The 23,791-nt window shown below is 40.3% G+C and overlaps 1 protein-coding gene across 10 annotated transcripts in view; it reads left to right on the forward strand.

The window, feature by feature from the left end:
• KIAA1217 overlaps positions 1-23,791 on the forward strand; it is a 180,969-nt gene that overhangs the window by 56,647 nt on the left and 100,531 nt on the right. For 8 of the 10 annotated variants that reach the window (XM_082045925.1, XM_082045933.1, XM_082045927.1 and 5 more), the window contains exon 3: positions 17,598-17,678. The exons of the other annotated variants lie outside the window; for them this stretch is intronic. In XM_082045925.1, the coding sequence (XP_081902051.1) occupies positions 17,598-17,678 (81 nt within the window). The remainder of the gene's footprint in view (positions 1-17,597; positions 17,679-23,791) is intronic. 10 annotated transcript variants of the gene reach the window in all.

The following is a 23,791-nucleotide window of genomic DNA, read 5'->3' on the forward strand; positions in this document are numbered from 1 at the left end:
AGCAGGAAGAAAATGATTACTGAAAGGTTAGCCCAGATTATTATTCATGAGTTTTCTGAGCTTTTAAACAAATTGTTGTGCGAATGTTCATAACCTCATCATTTTCTCTCTCTCAGAAGGTGTTCAGATCTCCACATGTGTGATAGATTGAGCATGCTTCCAAAAATACACATGTTGTTTGTGCTTGCACTTCCAGATGATCTTGTTATGACAACGGGGTGTGTGTGCGGAGCTGTGTGTGCAGAGCTGCGTGTGTGGAGCTGTGTGTGCGGAGCCGCGTGTGCGCTGCCGGGTCCTTTCTCACACAGTGCCTCTGCGGCTGGGAGCTGCTGCCGGGCTGCACAACAACCCGCGCTTCTTTGGGTGCAGTACTTGGTTTCAAAGCCAAATGCAATAAAGTCATTCTGATTAGATCATTAGAGCCTTCAGTGAAATCTGCTCAGTAACACGCCTGAACTTTCGCTGTGATTCCAAATGAATAATTTTTTGGTATTTGACTTCGCTTTGAAATGTGGAGCTCTCTTTGCCTGAAGGGGTATCTGGTTTTGTATAAACATGGAAGGTTTCAGACCATTTGAGGGACAGAGTGCAGAATAATTCAGATCTGAAGTATTTCGGCAATAGTATTAAGTGTTCTGTGTCTGCTTTGTCTTTTGAAAATTTTACAAATTGGGGGCCTCCTCACAAACATGTCTGATAGAGCTTGCCAGGCAGAACTAGCTGAGATCGCTCCTTCCTGTATAGCCGCTATATATGACCCCATGTACATTCACACCAAATGTAAACTTTTTTTACGGCATCTCCCTCCCCATATGCTTCTGGTCCTATGGTGCTCCAGGGGCCATCAGAATGGTAACTGGGTGTTGCAAACCATTGAACACTGGATGTTGAATATTTTCAGTATGAAAGCTGGCATGGGGGCATCATTTACCAGCAAAGGTTAATCCTTAGAGAAAAGAGCAATTAGCTGTGAAAATCAGGGTTGCTTTCACATGCCAGGTGCCATTGAGCTGCTCTCTGTGGCAAGGCCCTCCTGTATCGCAGTGTCTATGGGGATGGACAGTCACCAGATGCATGGGCCATTTATACTTTGCATGTCTTCATGGTATTGTAGGGGTATGACATGACCCTAAGAATTGCCAGTTGAAGATAATACAGGGAAGAGAATTAAGGTAATAACGAATGATGAAAATACAGATATAAAATTGTGAAGACAAAATATACAGTAGAAATCCCCTAAACATCTGATCTGCCAGCTGCACCTCCACCTACTTGAAAGTAGTTGGATCGTTTCTTGTGAGCGCTCTGGTTTTGTTTGTTTGTTTTCAGTGCTAGAAATTCAGAGAGATTTGCTGTGGGATTAAGCACTGCTCAACATGAGTTAGGCTGGCAGAATTTGACTGCCCGATAATACCTGAGAACCAAAACAAGTCTCTGTTTAAGCTCATGTACATTGCTGTTACTACCTAGACTCTAGTTTAGTAAACAGGCTTTTTCTTTCTTCTCTAAGATCTGAATAGTTATTGGCAAATTTGGCCTGTGTTGTTGGGTCCTGGATAAGGCAAGCAGTTACAGTTGAAGCATAAATTGTATTATGGGATCTGCCTGCTTTATTTAGCAAGTAAATTAAAGCATATTGGCCTAAGATCTCTTTGTTGGAAACAAAACAGCCGCTGAAAATTCGAAGTAAAGACTGGTTAATAGTCCACACTATTACTTTTATTCCCCATGGCTTCAAATTAATAATTGATAGTTAACACTAAGAAGGAATTTTTGGGTACCCTTATTTTAGAAGCCAGACTGTTAAAGCTACTTATATCTTCAGAGGGCCAAGCTTTTGTTTGCCATTTATAGAAATACATTAGTGCTTTAGATTTTACATCAGCTCTGTGCTACCGAATTCAACTATATGAATAGCTGACTTCTTCCTTCCAGCAAAATGTGTACTTCATGGCAAGCATTTTTGTGTGTTTTTCTGAACCACTGCAGTTAACATAAGAAAATCAAGAAAGGGAACGATAGCCTGGAACATAGTTCACAAGGATTTTGTACTTTAATACTGAAATGTGTTTCTTTCACCAGTAAGTTTACTAAAATTCCTTTCTTTGAAACTACAGTGCTGTAAGGAAGCTGTATGCCTTGCTGCAGAGGTCATACTTATTAACCAGAAAATAGTAATTGGAAAAGAGATGAAGCATGCTCTGTTGCTTTAGAAATTACTCTTTGAATTGGCCAATTTTCAACTGTAAGGAGGTCTAGAAGGATTTTATCCCATTTCTGCCTCCTAGCTTTTTTTTTTTTTTCCCAGTAGCACACTGATAACAGGTTTCTTGTGATGCTTCTGTTTTTCCAATAGACAGAGGAAATCTAAATTGCCTCTGAGCAGTTTTGTAGTTCTAATGAGCTAAGCCTGGTCCGGAAAGAATACACACAAAATGGAAAGATACAGTTTGGAAGTGTGTTTTGCTGTTAATACAGGATGTTGTGAAATAGCAGATTCAGGCATTAGGAATGCAGCACTTTGAGGTGGTAGGTTGTGACTGTACTTGCAGCAATTTGCATAGCATTTTCTGCAGGTCTTTATCAGTTTACTTTTATTGCTACTTCATTTCATTTTTCCCAAGAAATGGAAGACCCCCTTCTGCCAAAGAAAACAACCTTTGGAAATTATGCTGTCTTCTCTGATCCCACTGTTCCATACTGACCAAAAAGATTTTTAAGTTCATACAGTTAACTGGTTTTCCCTTCTTTGTGCTGCTATCAGTTTCTGTGGAACCATATTTGACTATCAAAGAGACACACTTTCTCTTACCTGAAAAGAGGAGATTCTTAGAAGAATTTCTCAAGTACTATAATGCATTGTGATTGCACTTTAAAAATACTACTTTATTATTCCTTTTAGCCAGAAAGGAAATACCATATAATTTAAGGCACATGTGAAGGCTAGGTATGGTCTGTCGTGTTCTTATCTATCACCTACGGATGGTTTGTGGCAGTCTAGAGAGAAAGAAACCTGGCTCTTCACCTGTGACTGACTTTTCCTTGCACATTAATGAAATGAAGCTAAATCTATTCCATATATTGCCATACAGTATTTTCCCATATAAGCAATCGCAACATTTGATGCAAGCAACGCATTCATGTGCAATTGAGGAGATGCCATCATAGGGGCCCTGACTGGAAGAGCTGCTGTGCTGTGGGACAGAGGTCCCTGTTTATCTTGGTGACCTGCCCTGCACTGACATGAATCAGGCAGCTTGAGAGCTAGCAAAAATTTCTCCTTGGAAATTTGTCTATAGTTTTAAACATATGCAGCCCTGTAGGTGACACTTGGCAGGTGAAGGGTGTAGGGCTGGAGCTGTCTTCCCCCACTGCTTGTAACCTCCTTCAAACTGCCCAGTGTGAGGCAATCTAGGAGAGTTCTGTAGCCACCTTAACTCATCTGATCCACAACACAGCTTTTATGGTCTCAGCTTCGAGGAGCTGAGGATGTTCAAAGTGGCTGAGCGCTAGTGGCCCTTGTCATCCCTGCAGCTGAAATCAGGCGTATCCTGTCTGTTTATGTGTGGTCTGGAGTTTGAGAGCTCATCTGAGAAGCGGTTCATTCACCTTGTGAGGGTTAACATTTGGTAGGGGTTTTTGCTTGTTTACTTGCTTTCTTAGGGTATACATTTGACAAAGTAACGGGAGTTCGCAAACCGTTTTACCTGTTACTTGGACTGCGTTGTTAACGCACCTTTCTCAGTCCTCGCACAATAATGCTGTAGCTGGTGTTGCAGACCTTAATAAGTTGGTGTCTTTCGTAGATCCTCAGGAGAAAGTTTTCAAAGGGTAAGTACTGTTTTGTTCCCCCCCCCCCTTTCAAATGCTATCTAATAAGGATTCATTCTAGACCATATGTTATCACTCTTTGTCTAGTATTTACTAAGGCATGAAGGAGAGTTGCCCACTTTCAGCATAGCTTTTTTCCAAGTTTCTGTGAAGTATTTTTTGTAAACAGGACATGCAGACTCTATTAACTCAGTTGAAAGGGTTCATGATGGGAGAGTGTTTATCAAAATCAGCATTGTCTATAAAATGCTTTTAGAGACATCTGTGGTTTTTGTTGTGCTGTTAGGCCACACGAACATTTTTTTTTTTCATTTTCATTTGCTTTTCAGGCAAGAAAAAATATCTAGCTAATTTAGAAACGTACTTTTCTGGATGTCCTTCGCTTGCTTTCTTTTTTCTCTGTAATATTCAATTGTCTGCATTTCTCTCATTCCTCTTGGTAGAACAGTTTTAGTTTTCCTTCTACACAGAATTTATTTTTGTAATCTCCAACATAAGCAATACTGCTGGGGAGTTCTGTCTGCCCTTATCAGTCAAACATTTCCTAAAGAAGGGTCCAGCTTTTAATAAAAAAGAAAAAATTGGTAGCATTTTAAACCATTCATTTATAAATCGTATAATCTGATACTGGATTGTCTCTGTGTCTTACAAACAGGTAGTCACATCATTTGTACTTCACACCTTTGAGTTCTGAAACTCAGAAAAAGTTGTTCTAACAGTTATTACTGTTTAGAACCTAAAATTCCTCCATGAGAATTTTCCTAAAAGCTTTCAATTTTCCAGACAGGCAAATGTAAATGAAATTTATAAAAAGGTAATAGATATTAGGAAGGAATCTAAACCATTATTTATGAAATCAACAAACAGTCCCCCACTTCACATCCCAAAGAGGTCTATGGAGTCATAAATTTCTTGAATTACACCAGTGAATCAGAAGAGCCAACTGGGTATTGCTGCTGCTGGGTCCCTTTGCTACGCCCTACTATTTTTCCTGTTAGAGCTCTGGCAGAAAGATAGATGACATGAGATTATTTATTAATAGTTTTTGTAATAGCCAAATGATTATTTCTTTTCAGAATTCAGTGTTCCTTCAGAAAAACGAAACATAAATTTATTTCTTTCAACAGTGTTGTACAACTTATTCCCTTTCCTTATTGGGTACTATCAAAGTTACTAACCATTAATTCAGTTCCTGAGAGAAGCAGAACTGAAAGCTCAGTCGATGCATGTCAGAGCCAGTATGATCATTTGCTAGACTTTTTTTTTTCCACTTGGCTTTCTTATACTACCTAACTTTCAGTGAACTCCCTTTAACATCTGCTTTCACAGAATTCTCCTTAATCCACCTTCATTGTCGGATTGGATTTTCAGTTTGATTTTTAGAAATAGAGAAATAATGTTTCTTCTGGGAATTTCAATAACTAGAGAAAATGACTGATGATGGGAACTCATTTAAGAGGGTTAAAGGGATATTAAGGTAACACAGTCAATGTGAATAGAAGTCTGGAATATTTTCATGTCTTAATAAGAACTTAGTATTCCCGCTTGAGTTACTGAGATCAGAGTAGCTTTTCAGTTTTGAATTACTCTTGCCCTGAACCTTCAGAACTCAAAAAAAACAAGTTCCTCAGTCTCCTGCATCAATCTGATGAAAGATCCTATAGAATGGAATATTTGTCATACACCTACTATTTGCAACACAAACTATCTTTACATCTCCTTTCTGTGTGGATGGGAATAAGAGCTGCATTTCCTAGCTAGTCAAGCTGGAGATTATTCCTGAGACCAACTACACCTGTGTCATCAGTTTATGTTGTGAACACCATGTTGAGCAGTACAGTTCTACTGGGTCATCAGCATCTCAGGGTCACCATCTCAGTCAGAATTGATGCAAGTTGCAAGCAAGGTAACCCTTTGAGGACACTGAAGGGAAAAAATGCACCTCTACAGTGCACACTTAGATGCTGTAACCTACCAGGCACAGAGTTTTCCTTACTGACAGTTACATCAGAGAACAGGAGGTCGTGATGTTTGGAAACAGAGAGTATGCATTTCACTACTGTTTGGAGAATAAAGGTGTATTTCTATCCAACAAAAATAGTACAATGAATGATGATGAACAAAGACCAAAAAAAAAAAAAAAGAATGTAAGTATTACTCCGTGGCCAAAACAGGAATTATTTTCTAGTTTCCAAGATAATACCAAGACAGAGCAGGCAAAAACTACTGTAGAATGTCAGCAGAGTCTGTCAACACGTTTATTTTCACAAGGTTAGGCACCTTCACCCATGTTCAGACACACATGGAAAGGACCACTGCCAGTATGATTTGCTTTAGAAGTAATTTCCTACAGAATCACCTTTTGGAAAGTGAATTATTCTCAGAAAATTCCTGAAAGAAAAATATGTTAGAATCCATTCTTTCTTCAAATCCATTTCTAAGGCTCAGAGGCACCAGAAGAGGATGACACAGTAGGCATGAAATCCTAGCCATCTTTTAATGCTGGTAGCAGAACATATTCCATGAGCTTCTGTGGAGGCATGATTCCTTTTGTATGCTACCTCTAAATCACTGGATTTTGCAGTTTCAGTAACCAGGCAAATCACAGAATCACAGAATGTTAGGGATTGGAAGGGACCTCGGAAGATGATCTAGTCCAATCCCCCCTGCCGGAGCAGGAACACTTAGATGAGGTTACATGGGAAGGCGTCCAGGCAGGTCTTGAATGCCTCCAGAGTAGGAGACTCCACAACCTCCCTGGGCAGCCTGTTCCAAGTTTCTTCTCAAATTTAAATAGAACCTTCTGTGCTCCAGTTTATACCCATTGCTCCTTGTCCTATAATTGGTTGTCACCTCATGACACTCACTCTTTACATATTTATAAACATTAATGAGGTCACCCCTCAGTCTCCTCTTCTCCAAGCTAAAGAGCCTCAGCTCCCTCAGCCTTTCCTCATAAGGGAGATGCTCCACTCCCTTAATCATGTTTGCTGCCCTACGCTGGACTCTCTCCATCAGTTCCCTGTCTTTCTTGAACTGAGGGGCCCAGAACTGGACACAATACTCCAGATGGGGTCTCACCAGGGCAGAGCAGAGGGGAAGGAGAACCTCTCTTGACCTACTAACCACCCCACTTCTAATACATCCCAGGATGCCATTGGCCTTCCTGGCCACAAGGGCACAGTGCTGGCTCATGGTCATCCTGCTGTCCACCAGGACCCCCAGGTCCCTTTCCCCTACACTGCTCTCTAACAGGTTGTTCCCCAACTTATACTGGAACCTGGGGTTGTTCCTACCCAGATGCAAAACTCTACACTTCATGTTGTTATATTTCATTAAATTTTTCCCCACCCAACTGTCCAGCCTGTCCAGGTCTCGCTGGATGGCAGCACAGCCTTCTGGCGTGTCAGCCACTCCTCCCAGTAATGGATAATGCTTGAGTATGAACCTATTGTACATCATGTTCTCGCTACAGTGTTTATTGGGTCATGAAGACCATGCCATGTAGTTAGAAAAGACTGAGGCACAGCTTTTTCAAATATTTCTGTATATCTTCTTTGTTTGAACAGATAACATTGCCTTTTGCTGAATTTAGGGGAGGGGAGGCACTGAGGAATATGAGGTCACTGAATGTTCATGTAACAGCAGAAGAAATTATGTACTGCTTATCTGGTTTTGTCTACTAAATGTTACTTTGTTTCAAGGTTTTAATCTTTGATTTGGTAAATGTTGAACAGTTCTAAGAATACTAATGCATATATGCTAAAAGAAAAGTAAATCATCAAAGAGAAAATTTAAGTGCACATCCTCTTTTCACTGCATCTCCCTCTGATTTCCAGAAAATATATCCATTGGCTCATATTAGACTTGCTTTCTATCAGTTTTCAATACTTTGTCATTTATGAGTGGTGCTAGCACTGTAACTATAAAGAAAGCTTTTTGATGAACAAAGATGTTAAAAAGTAAAGATCCCAAAGTGGGAAACGTATAAGCATTTGAAGATAGGACACGTACAATACAAAGAAACAAGATTTTAGAAAGACATCTCCCTTTGTAGCACATAAGAATATAGAATTGCACATTCCTTTCTGCATGAAAGTGTTATATCCCCTCCCCCTAAGCTGTATTGCAAATTGTTACCCACCGGCACGGGGCCTGGACCCCTTACAAGTTGGAAACCATTTTATATGCTGTGGATTCTTTTCAGTTTTAAAGCCCTGTGTTGGCTTGTGAACAATTATGATGTCAACTCTTGAAATCCAACTCCAGCTCTATCCCTGCTCTTTAAGGCTTGTAAAGCCAGTAGCATCCGTCTGTTGGTTCCAAACGGGGATACATTTGAACTGACATTTCTGATGAATGAGCTGAGATTTTTTTTATTAGTAGTTTTTCATTGTATCCCCTAAATGTGAGTAGATAATTTTGAGAAGTAGGTTTTGCAATGTGTACTAAGACATTTTGCAATAAGGACATTTGAACCATATACAATATTTGAATATCTCTCTATATATAAAATGTGAAATATAAGTTAATATTTAAATTTCCTTATCAATGAAAACTTAGTGTTATTTTGCAATCGTGATGTCAATATAATTTTACATAAGCTAATGTTGGCTGGTGTTAATTAGCCCCTATTATCATAGCAGTGATATCTGATTGTATCAAAACCAGGATTCACTCAGGACCTTGCAGAATCTCGCTGTGTGTAGCATTATATGTACTTAGTATTTATCTCACTGAGATAACTGATATTATGAGATAATAAGACTGACTTATTCTGCTGAATTCCACTCTAATTACTCTACAGCTATTCAAGTGTAAGCTGGTATATGCTGCACAAAGACATTTCTGAGCTCATGTCTCTCTTGTAATTGTGTAGATGACAGGTATGTGTTTAAGAAAGGGTGAAAGGTAATAAATTCAGTTAACAATAAGACAGGTAGGCTTTTTATGTTTGATGTTGTACCTCAAAGGTTTAGGTATTCTAAGAGAAAATATAGGAGATTGTGGTTAACAAAACCTGACTACTGTGCTGAGTCTTTGTGATCCTTACAGGAGGTTAATAGCAAATTTAGTGTGGTATATAAATGTGATACTTTTCTATAGCGGTTTTCCCTGCAGTGTACTAGAAACTGTTCATGAGTTAATTATTGCCGAAGCCTTGTAAGGTAGATAGGTGTTGTGACTTCTGTTGTATATGGTGGGCCAAGGACAAGAGAAGTGGTTTCGTAAGGATCGAAGTGGGAACCAGATCTTGATCAGTCTCAGACCATAGAAAGCTATGATTTGCCGTCTTTGTGAGCCTACTTCAACAAGAATTTTGGGTTCAGGGTTTTTTTTTGTTGTTTTGTGGCTTTGTTTGTTTTTGTTTGTTTGTTTGTTTGTGGTTTGTTTTGTTTTTTGAAAGACATTGGATTTGGTGTGGGGGAAAACAATTAGAGCATGTTTGGGAGATCACTGCTGTATACTGTTTAAAGTGAGAATGACCAAATTTATTCACACATTTCTCTGTGGTTAAGGGAATTCTTACTAGTGAAAGTTTTGTAAGAATGCTTTAGTATATCAAGAACTAATTGGTCAGAGAACACTCTTCAAGGAATAGGGTTGCCACTACAGTTCTGGATTGATCTGTCTTAACCCAGATTACCCTCCATGGATGTTCTCGAGATTGCTTCTGCTTTACAACTCATTTTCTTAGAAGAAATTAGGCCCATTGAAGCACGTAAATGAAGTAATTTATGGCTTTCCGTAAGAGCTGAGCACAAAAACAGGCTACTGGGTGCCACCCCCTGGCATCCAGACATATGCAGGTACTGTACTGCACAAGGTCTTCCCTGAAGTTGTCTAAGGCAGTAGTTAAGATGATGCTCCTTGGCAGAGACCTGCAGTTCCCATCATTTGGAGTTGTGGGGTTTAAGTTGTTAGAAAACCTGTCCATTAGTCTTGTTTTGTTTTATGGAGGAACACAGCATAAAGGTAGAAAAAAATCCGTGTACCACCACATTTTTGTTTATTCTGTCTTGGGAATAATTGCCATATAATTTTTTTTTTTATTTTGGGATGGGAGCAAGTCCTGTAAGCTTATATTTTTGAATAGGAAATAATTAAAATTTTGATCACTTTGTGTAGCTTTTATAAGGTTTAAATGGATAAGCTGATCACAACCTAGAAAATAAGGTACATTTAACCAACAGTGAAGGCCAAAATGAAGTCTAAAAGAGAGAACTTACAAAGAAACGTTACAATTAAATCTGAGCAATGGAAGATAACAAGGCCATGCATTTTTTCTGCATTTCAGAGGATGTTGTTCTCAGTGGACCATCAGTTGTCATTGCATACACCATACTGTGCTTTTCAGTGATGGTTATTGTATGAATCACCAGGTCAGCTAGTTGTTTAAATAAAGCTGGGAGAAAAAGGCCACAGAAAAATGAGAGAGGGGAGCAGCTATATTCTTTAAACATCATATTTTCTCTATTACTCTTACTTACTTTTAAAAATACTGGAGACAGCTCATGAAAATCTTTTCCTTCTTAGGTCATCATTGTTTCTTTATTCCTGTATAAAGATTCATAATAGTTTTTTATTGTTTATCTTCAGCAATATACTGCAGTTCCAAGAAGAGATGATAATGATAAGAGGAAGGGAATTAATAATAGGGGAGACAGACTATTGGAAACAAAGGTACTGTGTTTGTCTAATTGTCCCCATTTCTAACTGTAGGATGGACACAGAAAAATGGTAGACAATATTCTTGCCACTTAACTTAGCAAACTTTAGTGTTTGAGTCGAAATTTAAACTGCTAGATATCTCACATATTACATGTCAGTGGCTGAAAACCCCTGATTAAACTACTAATTCAAAATTGCTGTGTTCCCTGCAATTCTTACGAGAATTAGTAGGAGGCGTGGGGAGGTACCTCCTTGTAAACTTGTATTCCTCATTAGGCAACCAACTTTGAGATATTCAGCCAATATTTTTTCATTTTGCCATGTCTGTACGATGTAGGCTTTTTATTTACAGAATTTAGCATCACGGAACAGTGATGAAGGTTCAGATTCACAGTTTCATATCAGGTTCAGATTACCTTAGAGAAATTAGACCAAACCATCTTTTTTTTATCCAGCCTGCACCAACAAGTATGGGTTTGCATGTTGCATTGCACAGTGATACTTAAACACTGTAGCAGGGGACAGACAGATCATAGATACAGGAATGATTTCTTTTATTTATTTTCTTGGTTACTTTTTTGTGAAATGTGGAAAGTCAGGAGTCTGATGGGCACTCACCTCTATAGGCATTAGGGCCCAAGAACAACCAAATGCCTAACTTTGTTCACAAAAATAGTCTCATGGACTCATATGATTCTTATTAATTGTGTGCTCAATTGTATACTATTAAACATAAATCCATGATGGAGCAAAGAATGAAATGTACTATACTGGGCAGGATCTTGCTTAAAACCCCCTAAATTTATAAGTCCTCTAAGGTGAAAAAGAAGTTATATTTTTCCTTGATATTTCATGTAAACAGGTGTATAGATAAAACATTGTATTTCTGTTGAGATAGTTCAAAAATATGGAGTTTCAACATAGCATCTCAACAGGGGTGGAGAGACAGCAAAAGAGGGAAGGCTGTGTGACCCTGGAGAACTTCCGAACCTCTCGAATACCAGACTATTTTTTACTTCAAAGGTGCAGCTATATTATATCTCTAAAAAAGTATGATTTGGAGTATGATCTGATTACCTTGAAAATTTTAGAATTTGTCTAGTTCTAGTTGTTTTATTTTAATGTTTGTTAAATATTACACAAAATAATATAAAGTTTGATCTTAGCTTTAATCGTCACAAAAATTAAACAAAACACAAGGTTTTAGGAAATTTGTGAGATAAACTGAGAAAAAGACAAAAACAACAGTGGAGAGGAGTATTTTTTTTTTTTTTTTTAAATTTCTAGAAAATAGTTTGCCAAGTTAACATGTGTGTCATTTTTAGCTGTAATGCTCAATGAGTTGGAGCCAAAGAACATATACAGTTTGAGGGATGCTGTACATGCAGAGTGTGCTGGAAAACACAAATCCTGAAACATAAGAACTCCTAATGTATTGTACAGATCTCTTCCTTTGTTCTCATCTCTCTGACTGCATTCCTGGTTTACATTTCACCGGTCGTCTTGTTTCCGTGCTTCCTTTTGAACCATTTGTCATTGACCATCTCAGTTTTTTCTGCAGTTGCTTAAATGCTGCCTTGCAGATGGCTTGCAGTTGATCCTGTACATTGACTCTGCATTTTCATGTGATAAAAGACTTCACCCTTTCCCTTCTTTGGCAGTTATTTGTGCACTTAAAATTTCTGTTGGAAGAACCTCTTTGGTGTGAGCCCATCCTGACTTTTTCCCATCCCAACATTGTTGAGAACTATCACTCTCTTGCATCCTCCCCACAAAACCATTTTGCACAGGAAATAGGCAGTTGATCCTCATTTCCTTCCTTCAGTTTCAGGCTGCTTAAGAGGACTTATGAGTCAGCACCTCATTTAGTCGTGTATTATCATCTACATACTCATCTTAAGCTTTTTCATTATCATTTCCCTCGAGCACTGGCTGATTGCATGTCTCTGCAGGATCTTACCCAGAGACCATAAACGGAGGGAAGACTAATTGGTATTGTAATGTCCTGGCTAACCCAGCTTTGCTTCACATTGTACCCATGCATTTCTCTGATTTTAGCCACTTCTCATCTCAGCAGCCGTGTCATCTTCCTGGGTGGCCTGTGATAAATGTAACATGTTTAATGTATTCTTCCTTTGTAAGGACTTCCCTTCTGAAATCCACCAGAAGCATAAATCGAAGGCATATCACATGGACTTGAAAAAAACGGGAAAGCTTAATGTGCTCCTGGATTTCTCCTCTTTCATGGCACTGCCAAGTACCTCAGTGAAAAGGCACTTGGCCTGTATCGTCACTGCCAGCAAGAGCAGCAGTGCTGCATTCCTGCAGTGGGAGCATATCACAGTCCTCACACCCTTCTGTGACATTATTTCAGGCTGACTCAGGGGGACAGATGTCTCCTACTAAATCACCAACAGAAGTGTCTCAAGGATCTGTGTTTTCCTTTGGAGACTTAGCATTTCAGTGTGCAGCAGGCCTGATCCTGCATAAAATAGTGAATACTTTCCTTTGATCTGCTTAGCAAGCAGATCCCACAAGTCAGACTTACAGTTCATTCACCCTTGTTTTGAAGGCCCTACGATAATGACTAATGCAATCAGTCAGCCCCAAGATATTAATCCTTGTCCTCCCCAAGTTACTGCACGCTAATCCTTTGGGTACTACCTTACAAGTGGTATTCACCAGACTTTTCTTATGACTTTGTTTGATGACATTCAGCACATTCCTGGCATCTTTCCTTTCCTCCTGTGACCTTTAGCTTTCTACACCTTTTTTCCAGGGCCACCACTCACTCCATTTAGGTTTAAAGTTCAAAAGCAACATGTTTGGCAGCTGTTGCCTTTGCTTCTGGTACTTTTCTTGTTACAATAAAGACGGGCTCCTGAAATCAGTTTTTCTCCATTAACACCCTGTCCTGCTCAGACTTGCCATTAGCGAGGCTCCTCAGCCATTCCATTAGCTGCACACTGTGTCCCAGCCTTCGTTTCCACTTTCCTCTTGGCCTCTTTTCCCACTTTTTTCTGAAGGAAATTACTTATGCTCTTTTGTTGATTTTTTTTTTTTCTCCATATTACCTTTATACGTCTACCTGCCTGTATTAATCTCTTTCTTTGCATGCCAATCCAACATGGACAGGAGTTGGTACCCCTTTTATTCTGGCTCTTTGCTTTCAGAATTCATGAAGACTTAACGCTGGTTTCAATAGGAGCCTCTCTGCTCTGAGATCTTTGGTGACAAACTGTGGAAATCCCTGTAATTCTTCCAGCTCACTGGAACAGGCCCACCTTTTATAGAGTCCTCATGCTGTTCAAGCTGGTCAAGTAATGTTCATTGCAACCAGATTAAGGATCTGCATTTTCATATATGGGAGTGAAATCATAGGCTCTAAACAGCTCTGTTTAGGAGGAAGCACGGGATCCCATCTGCTGGCCAGCAGAGGTTGCTCAGAGCACGTTGGTTGAGTGGTCTGCCCTCTACAGCTCTATATTTCTTACTAAGTCAAGTCTGGGGTTTTTTAATCTTCTGTGGGATTTGCTCCAACATCCTGTTTCTCCTCTCATGCTGGGGATGCCTCACCTCTCTGGAACAATGATGGAGTTGGTGAGGGAAGCAGGAGACGAGGGAATTGTCCCAGGAACTTGTCCCTGGGTGGGTGAGATTGCAGCCCTTGATGCATTTGGAAATTGCAAAGCTCTCCTTGAATTCATTTCCTATCATTGTGGACTATATATATCCACATGCGTGCCCACATATGGAAAAAAAAAATAGTATTCCCCTACAATCTAGGAGGAAAGGAAGAAATAGGTCATTATTGTTTTCCCTCTTTAAATACCCTTGAGGTCATCAGAGTGCTGATGAAGGCATCAGTGTGGTGTTGAGTTTGGAAAGGAATAATGAAAGTTAAGAAATATTTTGGAAAGTTCCAAAGGAAGCTATGCTTCAGGTTTGGATTCAGACCCAAATGTCTTCAAATTTCGTTCATAATGAGGTCTTTACGTGGGCTGCAGAAATGGTCTTGATTATATTTCTGCCATATTGGCATGCTTGGATCTTCTTTAGGTGATCCAAAGTTTGCTATAGAACACTGTGGAGGCCTTGTTTACCTCCATGTGCTACCTTACAAAGTAATCGGTGAAGCCTGCTGCTGCACTGCAGCTGCGCTTCTGTATTTGTGCGTGGTTTATTTTACCTGCCAGACTGTGTCTATTCAGAGAATGCTAACTCTTAATCCTACATCGCGTCCATATGAGTTTCGATCAGCTCCTGTTGGAGGAGGGAGAGACTTCTGGATCTAGGTGGACTAGCTTTCTATATTTTAACGGCAAATCCTCATCTATCTACTTGCTCTAAAATTAAAACAAATACCACGTTATGATAACACTGTACTCTGCAATGGTGCAGCCTCACCTGGAGCACTGTGTGCAGTTCTGGGCGCCACAGGATAAAAAAAAGATATTAAACTGCTAGAGAGTGTCCAGAAGTGTTGGAGCGAATAAAGAACCCTGCACTCCGATTCAGTGTGAATCATGCTAGAGCCATTTATTACAGAAACAAGCCTCCTTATATATGCAACTATTCTCTGATCACGCGTCCATGCTCCAAGCATGCATTCACTAATTGGATATCATCTATGTGCACAAGCTGTCCACGTGCTGGAGTCTCACTGCTGATAGGTCCGTTGATTTACATCATGTTGAGGCCCTGTTATTGCAGAGCTGCCTCTCTCACACAGCAGGTCCTGTTTTCAGTTTTCTGAGGTGGCCTTGAAATTCCTTTGGGCCTGGCTAGTTCAGTAACAAATCTCCATGTAATAGAAACTCCTCCACACAGAAGAGGGCTATGAAGTTGGTGAAGGGTTTAGAGAGGAAGCCCTATGAGGGATGGCTAAAGTCACTTGGTTTGTTCAGCCTGGAGAAGCGGAAACTAAGGGGAGAACTCATCACGGTCTACAGCTTCCTCACAAGGGGAGGATGAGGGGCAGGTGCCGAACTCTGGCGACCAGTGACAGAACCCAAGGGAATGGCAGGAAGATGTGCCAGGGGAGGTTTAGTTTGGACATTAGGAAAAGGTTCTTCCCCCAGAGGGTGGTGGAGCACTGGAACAGGCTCCCCAGGAAAGTGTCATGGCCCCAAGCCTGACCGTGTTCGAAACAAGACTGGACAACACCCTCAGACACATGGTGTGAACTGTGGGGCTGTCACATGCAGGAACAGGAGTTGAACTCGATGATCCTTGTGGGTTCATTCCAACTCAGGATATTCTATAAGAGGAGGGAGAGAGGTAAGGATACAGACAACATTTTCCCTGGAGTGAGGGTGGGAAATGTTGCTGGTTTCGTCAAGCATCCTCATTTCCTTACCCACCTTTAGGTCAGAATTGATGTTTCACTTCCTTTGGGAGTAGGAAAGTCCAGAAAAAAGGGACACAGTTGTAATTCCCCATGAGGTGACAGGGTTTGAGGAAACAAAGTATTATAGCTCAAGTTGATCCTATGCAATGGCTTTAGGGAGGGCAAGTGTTGCACTCTTTTAATCCTTACATTGTACAGAGTCGTATCCCTTCCAAAGCGTGGTCTTGATGTGTAATGATACCTGAATGTCAAGCAAACATGCAGTATTCATTTTTCCTTTGGAAGTCTCATGTATTTGACATTGAGATACAATTTAGTCCTTAGAGAATCCATAACTTTTTTCTTTTTAATCAGGAGAATAGTTTAATTAAAGGGCAAATAGAATTTCTGGTTTGCATGTGTGGGGTGGTAACATTATAAAAACATGGAAAACCCTAGTACAGTTTCAGTATTACTGAGGCATTAGCAACAGACTGTTTTGTCTTTGTGGTTTGGAATTGGAATTTATCCAGTTGTTGCCGGAAGGCTACATTTAATTTGTACTGTGTTTGCATAAAGAGCTTATTTGTAAAAACTGCATTTTACTTGAACAATTCTAAATTATGCATTTATCATAGGGAGAAAAATGATCTATTGTTCTCTTTAAATAAAATGGCACTGCCCTTCCAAAGTATCCAGTCGACAAAAACATGCAAAATCACAGCATACTTATATGTTGCTTATCTCATCCCCAGAATCAGCTCTCATATGCTCATACCCCCTGGGTTTGTAAAATTCAAAAGATTCTTTGAATTACTCTCTTAATTATGATGTTGGCATTATAATTACTTGCTAAATAAGATTCTTTAACAACGACGTCCTTGTTATCAAAGCAGTTGCGTTTCTTTGCCTGGTATGAATAGCTGCATGCTCTGAACAGGGCAGCAGCAGTTGTCGTGGGAGCCTGACTCCAGCTGAAGGAGGAATCGATTGCTCAGAGAAGCTTGTTCAGAGCACTATACAAAATCTCTTTTACCCCCACCTCCACTACACAGGCAAATGAAGATTAAGGAAAATATAGAGCCTTCACCTATAAGGACTTTAACGGCACTAGGCAATTTCCCCTCCAATTTGCATCTCAGTCATGTGCTGGAGGGAAAAATGTTTGGGGTTTTTTGGCCCTTAAACCCCTTTTGGCACATTTTCGCATTTTGTGTGCTTTAATGTTAGATATAGAATAGTAAAGAGAGATGTGATTGGAGAATACTTTTTATTCATACCATAGTTTATCTTTTATTCTTTTTAAAGTTGTGGTTAATCAAGAGTAATACAATAATTCTAAGTTCTGCGTGGAGGATTCCATGTCTCTATAATAAGTGTGAAACCAACACAGAAGTGTAATTTCTTAAGAGTGTATATTTTGCAATTTCTTGTCAGATATGGTTGCTAGATATATTTGAATCTGTGTGGCTCAACTCAGCCATTGACTCTTACATTAGAACATTCTCCATTTCTTTGACACACCCCCACACATAGCACATCCGAAATGAGTCCAGCAAGGGTTCTGAGAATATTGCATATTAAGTATTGATAGAGCATATTGTTCCCTGGCACACATGCCTTTCCTGCATTATTTCTCAGTGCCTTCTCCTTTCTCTCTCAGTATGTACAAGTTATTCTCTTTTCATGTCTATTGGTCTCCTTTCTCTTTTCCTGTTAACAATTATCTTTCCCCCTCCCCTTCTCTTCTCTCTTTGATTCACAGGTTTTGCAGTGCATGTTGATCTCCCTTCATTCAGAACTTGACATTCAAAGGTACTTGATGAAAATTGAATCCTCTCAGAGAGTTAGTACTGTACTTTCTTTTTTCTGCACTCTGCTGTGGGTTGAGTTTGTTACCCTTTAACTACGTGTGTGTTGTTTCACAACTAGCATTCTCAAATAAATATGGATCTGCATGCTTTTTCCCTTTATTTCACATCAGTGAAGTGTCATTCACATAGATTAATTGCATATGGGAGTGTGATGCATGTGCATCCTTTGACAATTTTTTAATTCTGACTTTAATGGCATGATAGACATGAAGTCCACACTCTTGTGGAGGCTTTGAAATCCACCAAAATTCAGTGGGGCGTCCTAGGTAAATAAGTGATCCCTACCAGCTGTCCCAGTTCTAACTTTATTTATGTATTTATATGTACTTGGAACTAGCTTAAGGGGTAAAGGTCTTGCTGTGAAATTAAGGACAGTTCTGTGGGCACAGGACGAAATATTTTTGTATTTGACATGCAAAAAAAGCTTAGTTTTGCAACTTGCAAAATTATCTTATATGTACACTGTGCACGTGTGAAGTCACCTGTTTCTCACCTTTCCTCCTGTTGAGCTCCTCTTCCATTTCTGTATGGCTGGTAGCGCCATAGAGAACCGGTGTCTACTTTTTTTCCCCACATGGGCGGTGCATGTGCACATTGCCCTTTAGACACGAGCGTAAAAGGTGCCTATGCCTGTTCTGTTGCAGTCAAAGGTGCAGTCACAAAAGCACCAAGCACTTGCGGCAAGCAAGGGATGAGGCCTCGGAGCATGCAGAGTGCACAGTGGCTTATTTGCTCCGGAATTGTCACTTCCTGACTCGTTTTGTTTCTACTTACAGGATTTAAGTAGGCAAATTAACATGCCCACCACAGGAAAGGGTAGGAGAGGCAGAGGTGTGGAGAGCAGTAAGGCTTCTCCTTCCTTTGCCAAGGAGATGGCCTCGAGGGAAAAAGAAGCTAAAAGGGCAGGGTGACAAGTTGGAGGAGGGGAGCAGGAGAGGCTCCTCTCTTCTACTACATCTCTCCTGCAGCAGCCCACCAACTCCCCGCAGGTGACAGAGCAACAGGCTCTGATAAGCGCTTCATCACATGTTATTTTCCACGTGTAGAGGCCAAAAATAAGTCTTTAACATGGATGTGCTGCTGCTGGAGGCAGCGCTGCCACCGCTCGCTGTTCTCAGCGATTGTTCTTGCTGGGGCCTGAAGGGCCCAGCAGCTGAGGGCAGCTCACACCCTCACACCCTGCCCGGAGACCTCGCCCCCACTCACCAGCCTTCCTGTCCATGCCTCTTCTCTTGGTCATTTTTAAAATGGCATGTTAATGAAGAACTCCTTCTTAGCTTGTAGAAACACAGAAGAACCGGTTTTTCCAGGACAGCTGCATCGTGTTCCTTTGCGTTGGGAAACAGACATCACAAAAACAGACCCTCCTCCTATTTTCCTCTGGGACATGTGTGGGAGAACAGGGATGGGTAGATAATCATTTTCTTGAATCAGAACACACTATCCCCTAGGTACATTTAGGCATCTGGTATATATTCTTTTTTTTTTTTTTTTTTTTCTCCGACCCTCTTTTTTGCATGTGGTTTTAAGCATGTAAAAATCTTTCCCCTTTAATCAGCATAATGACAGTTTTTGTTTAAAATCACCCCTTTTAATCTACAGAGTTCTCATGACGGTTTTGGGGATTGTGTAGGTAGGAGTTACCTCACCCTCTGCTGATGAAATGCAGCCATCTCCCGAATGGAACAAGGGGTCATGCTGGCTCATGAATACTTCGCAGTAGGGTTTTTAGGAGGGAAAAGAGAAATAGCTTCCAACTGAAACTGCCATAAGATTTTAATTAAGACAAATGTTGATGTTGAGGCTGGAATTTTATGGATAACTTATTTAAACAAGGTAATAATAAACTGAGCCTCTGATGCAAGAATATGACAGAGACTGAAAGAACAAATTTTGCTGTGAGCAGAATGGATGGAACTATAGAAATTATTCCAGGGAAAAAATAGTGAGGTGATCAGTCATTTTTTAAAATTTAGCTATCATGTATAAAGAAATACTTCATGTCACAAAGCATTAGAATAAAGCAGAGAGTTATATGATTTTATTTTAAAATTAAAGATTTCTTTCGTTCAGTGTGATTTTTACTTATTACCAATGGGTGGCTATTGGTTTTATCTATCCTTTTACTTTAATTTCTGCCCTAAAATCTTAGGCTAGCATTTGTAGAAAGATAAAACCTTGGATTTGGACAGAAACATACTGAGAAATATTTTTACACTTTAGTGTGGATGGCTTGTATTTTTCTGATATTTATGTATTCCAAAGAGATGCCACAGCATGTTGCATATTTCAGTCTGGACTTGTCTGGACCAATTAAGCTGCTCTTAGATGGGCTGCTGAGTTCCTTAGGGCAACATTTTCAAATGCAAGTTCCTCCAATTAAACATCTGAATAAGAGGTCTGGTAGAGTAAGTGCTGAGCACCTACAGCTTTTATTGCTTCTAATGACTATCTTTACTGTAAACACGCAGCTTTCCTGAAGAACAGGGTTCGATTTATCTAGGTGCTTATGGTTAGGAACCAAAGTTGGAAAATGTTGCTTCATGTCAGTAATTTGTAACAGAGTTCCATGAAAAACTTTCTCTGCAGACTCTGGGGATTCACCAGCTCAAGAGTGAGCTGTGGTCCTGTGAAGGGCGAGCAGGAGCCGGCAGCCTGTGGATGTCCTGCTTAGTGATTCACAGCACTCAGGATTAAAAGAAATGGGGTTTGGCAGCTTGCCACAGCAGGGAGCATGCAGCTGGCCACCAACAGGAGCTAGCAAGGCTCCTGGGAAAATGTGCAGATTTTTAGGATTATTTAAATATCATTCCAACCTAAAAATACAGCAGATAAATTCTGACACGTCATTAGACGCTTTTTTTTCTGCTGAGTGAAAGAAACTGGTGTCAGCATCAGCGAATACAACAAGTGGTGATTAAGATCCTGTCATAAGCAGAGAGGAGTTTTGCCTTCAGATAAATTAATAGAAATGAGTAAAATAACCAGTCAGTGTGGTGTCTTGACTCCACCGTAGCGATGGGCTCGGGTAACATGTGGCTGTGGCTGAACATTACCGTGTTTTAATGTAGCACCTTCCTGTGGCAGCTGGTGCCAGTGTCTGAGTTATCTTCCCCGCCTCCCCGTTTATGCTGGGAAGGAAAGGGAATGCTTGCCCTACGTGGGAAAATTCTTCTGGGTCTGTTTCCTCCCTTCCTCAGCATGTGAAAAATCTGCACCGGGGCTGTACCTCAGGTTCATGCACACTGAATTCATTGCTTTGCTTAATTGCGGCACTGCAGACGACCCGGGGAGGGCTCTGTGGTTTGTGCTCTTGTTTTCCCCTGATGGTGACTACAGTGAACTCAGGCTTTTCCCCTGGACTGCGGGCAGCAGGAGGAGGCCAGTAACGCTGCAGCCTTGGGGAATCTCAGCATCCAACGCAGAACATGCCTCAAAGCCAGGGAGGCTGCAGGCAAGTGGGGTAGCTAGGAACGGTGGGCAACATGGCTCAGGTGCTGTGTCTTTCTCTTTGTCAAGGAGGAAAGACGTCTGGCTATTCGTACCATAGAAATTAATATTGCCACCAAACTGTGAGTGCTTGTGAGCGAGGACTGGCTCTGTAACTTATTGTTATTGATTCAACAGAAAGCATTGAAATGTTTGTGTTTAAAACACAGAAATAAAAGCCCGAGACATCCGCTAGCCCATTAGCAGACAACAGGGAAGAGTGTAACCAACTGCTATAGAGTTGGCAGGGTGTCGAGTGGACAGTTGCCCTCCTGCTCTCAAGAGCGCACATGCTGGTGTGTGCCTGCTCCTGGCATGGTACTACCTCCAGCTGATGGTGTCTGAAAGGAGTGGGCCATAGACTTTTCCATCTCATAATGGTGAAATAACGCAGAGAAAAGTGATCTTGTCATCAAAGATGATGGTTTTGTGTTGTATTCAGCTGCTGAATTACCTCCCTGCCCCTACTTTCCCCAGTGAGAGAGAGTATCCAAATGCATCCGTTGCACAGATGTAATACGAACTTCACTCTGTATGGACATGTATAAGCATTTAACTTTTTTGAGAAAGTACTACGGAAAACATTGTTACAACCAATGCCTAAAAATAAGAACATGTGGGTAGTATTTACTTTCTAGTAATATGTCTAATAGCGTGCCCAGACAAGTAAAACCCTGTAGTTGTGATAATATGGGACTCCAGAGACTCTGTATCTTTAGAAAAAGCAGATCCTTCCTTCAGACAACCATAATTTGGATTTTACACAAGTAAGAAAGAAATATTATTGTTGTAGTAATAAGAGCTCATGTGCTGTGACAATGTTTCAGAGTTAATAAACTCATCATACATTAAACACAGCCTGTTTATATGTGTATTTGCAATCTGTCACATACCCAGTAGCCATCTTCAGCACAAGTCACAGGACAAATAGTTTGCTTGAAGCTCAAGAAAAGCAGGTTCTCATTTTTCTTTTCTCTTTTCTTCCTCTTTATTTTAAATGTCAAGAATACACTCATGCTTTTTTGCCTATGCTAAGTGTGTTCTTTAGAGAATGTGATTGGAAAGAGTTCTTTTGCTAGTGGTGTATCATTTTTTGATGTCTTTGCTTGCCATTTGTAGACTGCCAGGAGTGCTAGCAACTTCAAAGACGTGTATGATAAGATTCTTCTCCTGAAGAGATAAGTTGCTGTCAAGATAAAGGATAAGGAAGTTCCTGGAGACAGGAAATAAAAAGTGTGAATTGATCAAGAGATGAAATTAAATCTTTCTTCAGGTCATGGGATTTTTTTTTTCTTAGTTCTTTTTATTTTTGTCTGTGAGAATGTGTGAAGCAAATTTGCAGGAGAGATGTTTTAAAAAGGAAAAGAAGGAAAAAGGTTTCAGTTATATAGATTAGTATGGAAAATAACTGAAAATGAACATGGAAGGCTGTTATGAAGAGCAGAGCCATAAAACCGGGTAGAACAAAAGGGTAAGAGGATTAGTGGAGGCAAATGTGAGCAGAAGACAAGAGACAGAAGCACGCACGGTACTTGAAGAACATCTCTGGTGCCCTGTGGCTGCTCACTATGTTGGCATCTCTGCAGCATTTCACTTCTCCTTATGCAGGTACCTTCTGATTTCGCTCCTAATTATTTGAAATTTTATTGCATTCAAAGAGCCTTGCACTTTTTTTGCATTTTTTTTCCTGAGTCAGTGAAAGAGCTAAAGCAGATATATTGAAAGTGCATACTTTTGACAAACTATAACAGATAGCCATCAATGGTGAGGAATGATTAGCAACAGTTTTAATTCTCAATCAAATCCCAAGAGCGGTTGAAAGATAACTGGATCTTCTGTGACTGCTGCCTCCATGTGTTACACTTAAATATGTACCTTGAAAAGGGATTTATATCCTTGTATACTAAGAAAATGAAATAAGATAGTAATCTCAAAGCACTAAGTAATTATATGTACGTTTTCAGCAGAATCGTTCATCCTCATTTTATCCTTTCTGCTGAGCTTCTTACCCAGAGCTAGCATGGGCAAGGTCTTTTATCAGAGAAGTCCTCCAGGAGGTTCAGCTCTACTCAGCTGGCTGGAAAATCAACCACATTGCAGAACAAAACATGACCATGGGTGACTGAGAAAATTGCAACCGAACTGGTATTGGTACAGGAGAAAAGAGAGAGACCCGCTGCCCGGGTCTGAGCCCTTTTCTCTTTTTCTGGCATTTATCCTGGAGGTGTGGCTGGGAAAGTGCTGGTGTTTTCCTTGTTTTCATGTGCATGTGTGGAGTATCTGATTACAAATGTCTTGAGTTTGGATGGTACTACTTTGTGACCATGTCTTGAGTTTTCTCCTCTGTTAGTTTTTTCCCCTTTGCTAGTAGATGTATTGATAGATCAGCCAGCCAGGCACAGTGATGTTTTGTTCACTGCTTTCACCGGATTTATACAACACGCGGTTCCAACACATCCTGACTCTTATAGCAGCAATTCTGGTTTTGTTCTGATGGGTCCTGAAGCATGGGCCTGTATGGTGAATATTCATTTTGTAAATGCTTATAGTACACACTGGTTCCTGAAAGGTGAGTATTTAAAGGGACATTTCCTGA

The sequence above is a fragment of the Streptopelia decaocto genome, assembly GCF_964273445.1.
Source record: "Streptopelia decaocto genome assembly, chromosome: 2".
Taxonomy (NCBI): domain Eukaryota; kingdom Metazoa; phylum Chordata; class Aves; order Columbiformes; family Columbidae; genus Streptopelia; species Streptopelia decaocto.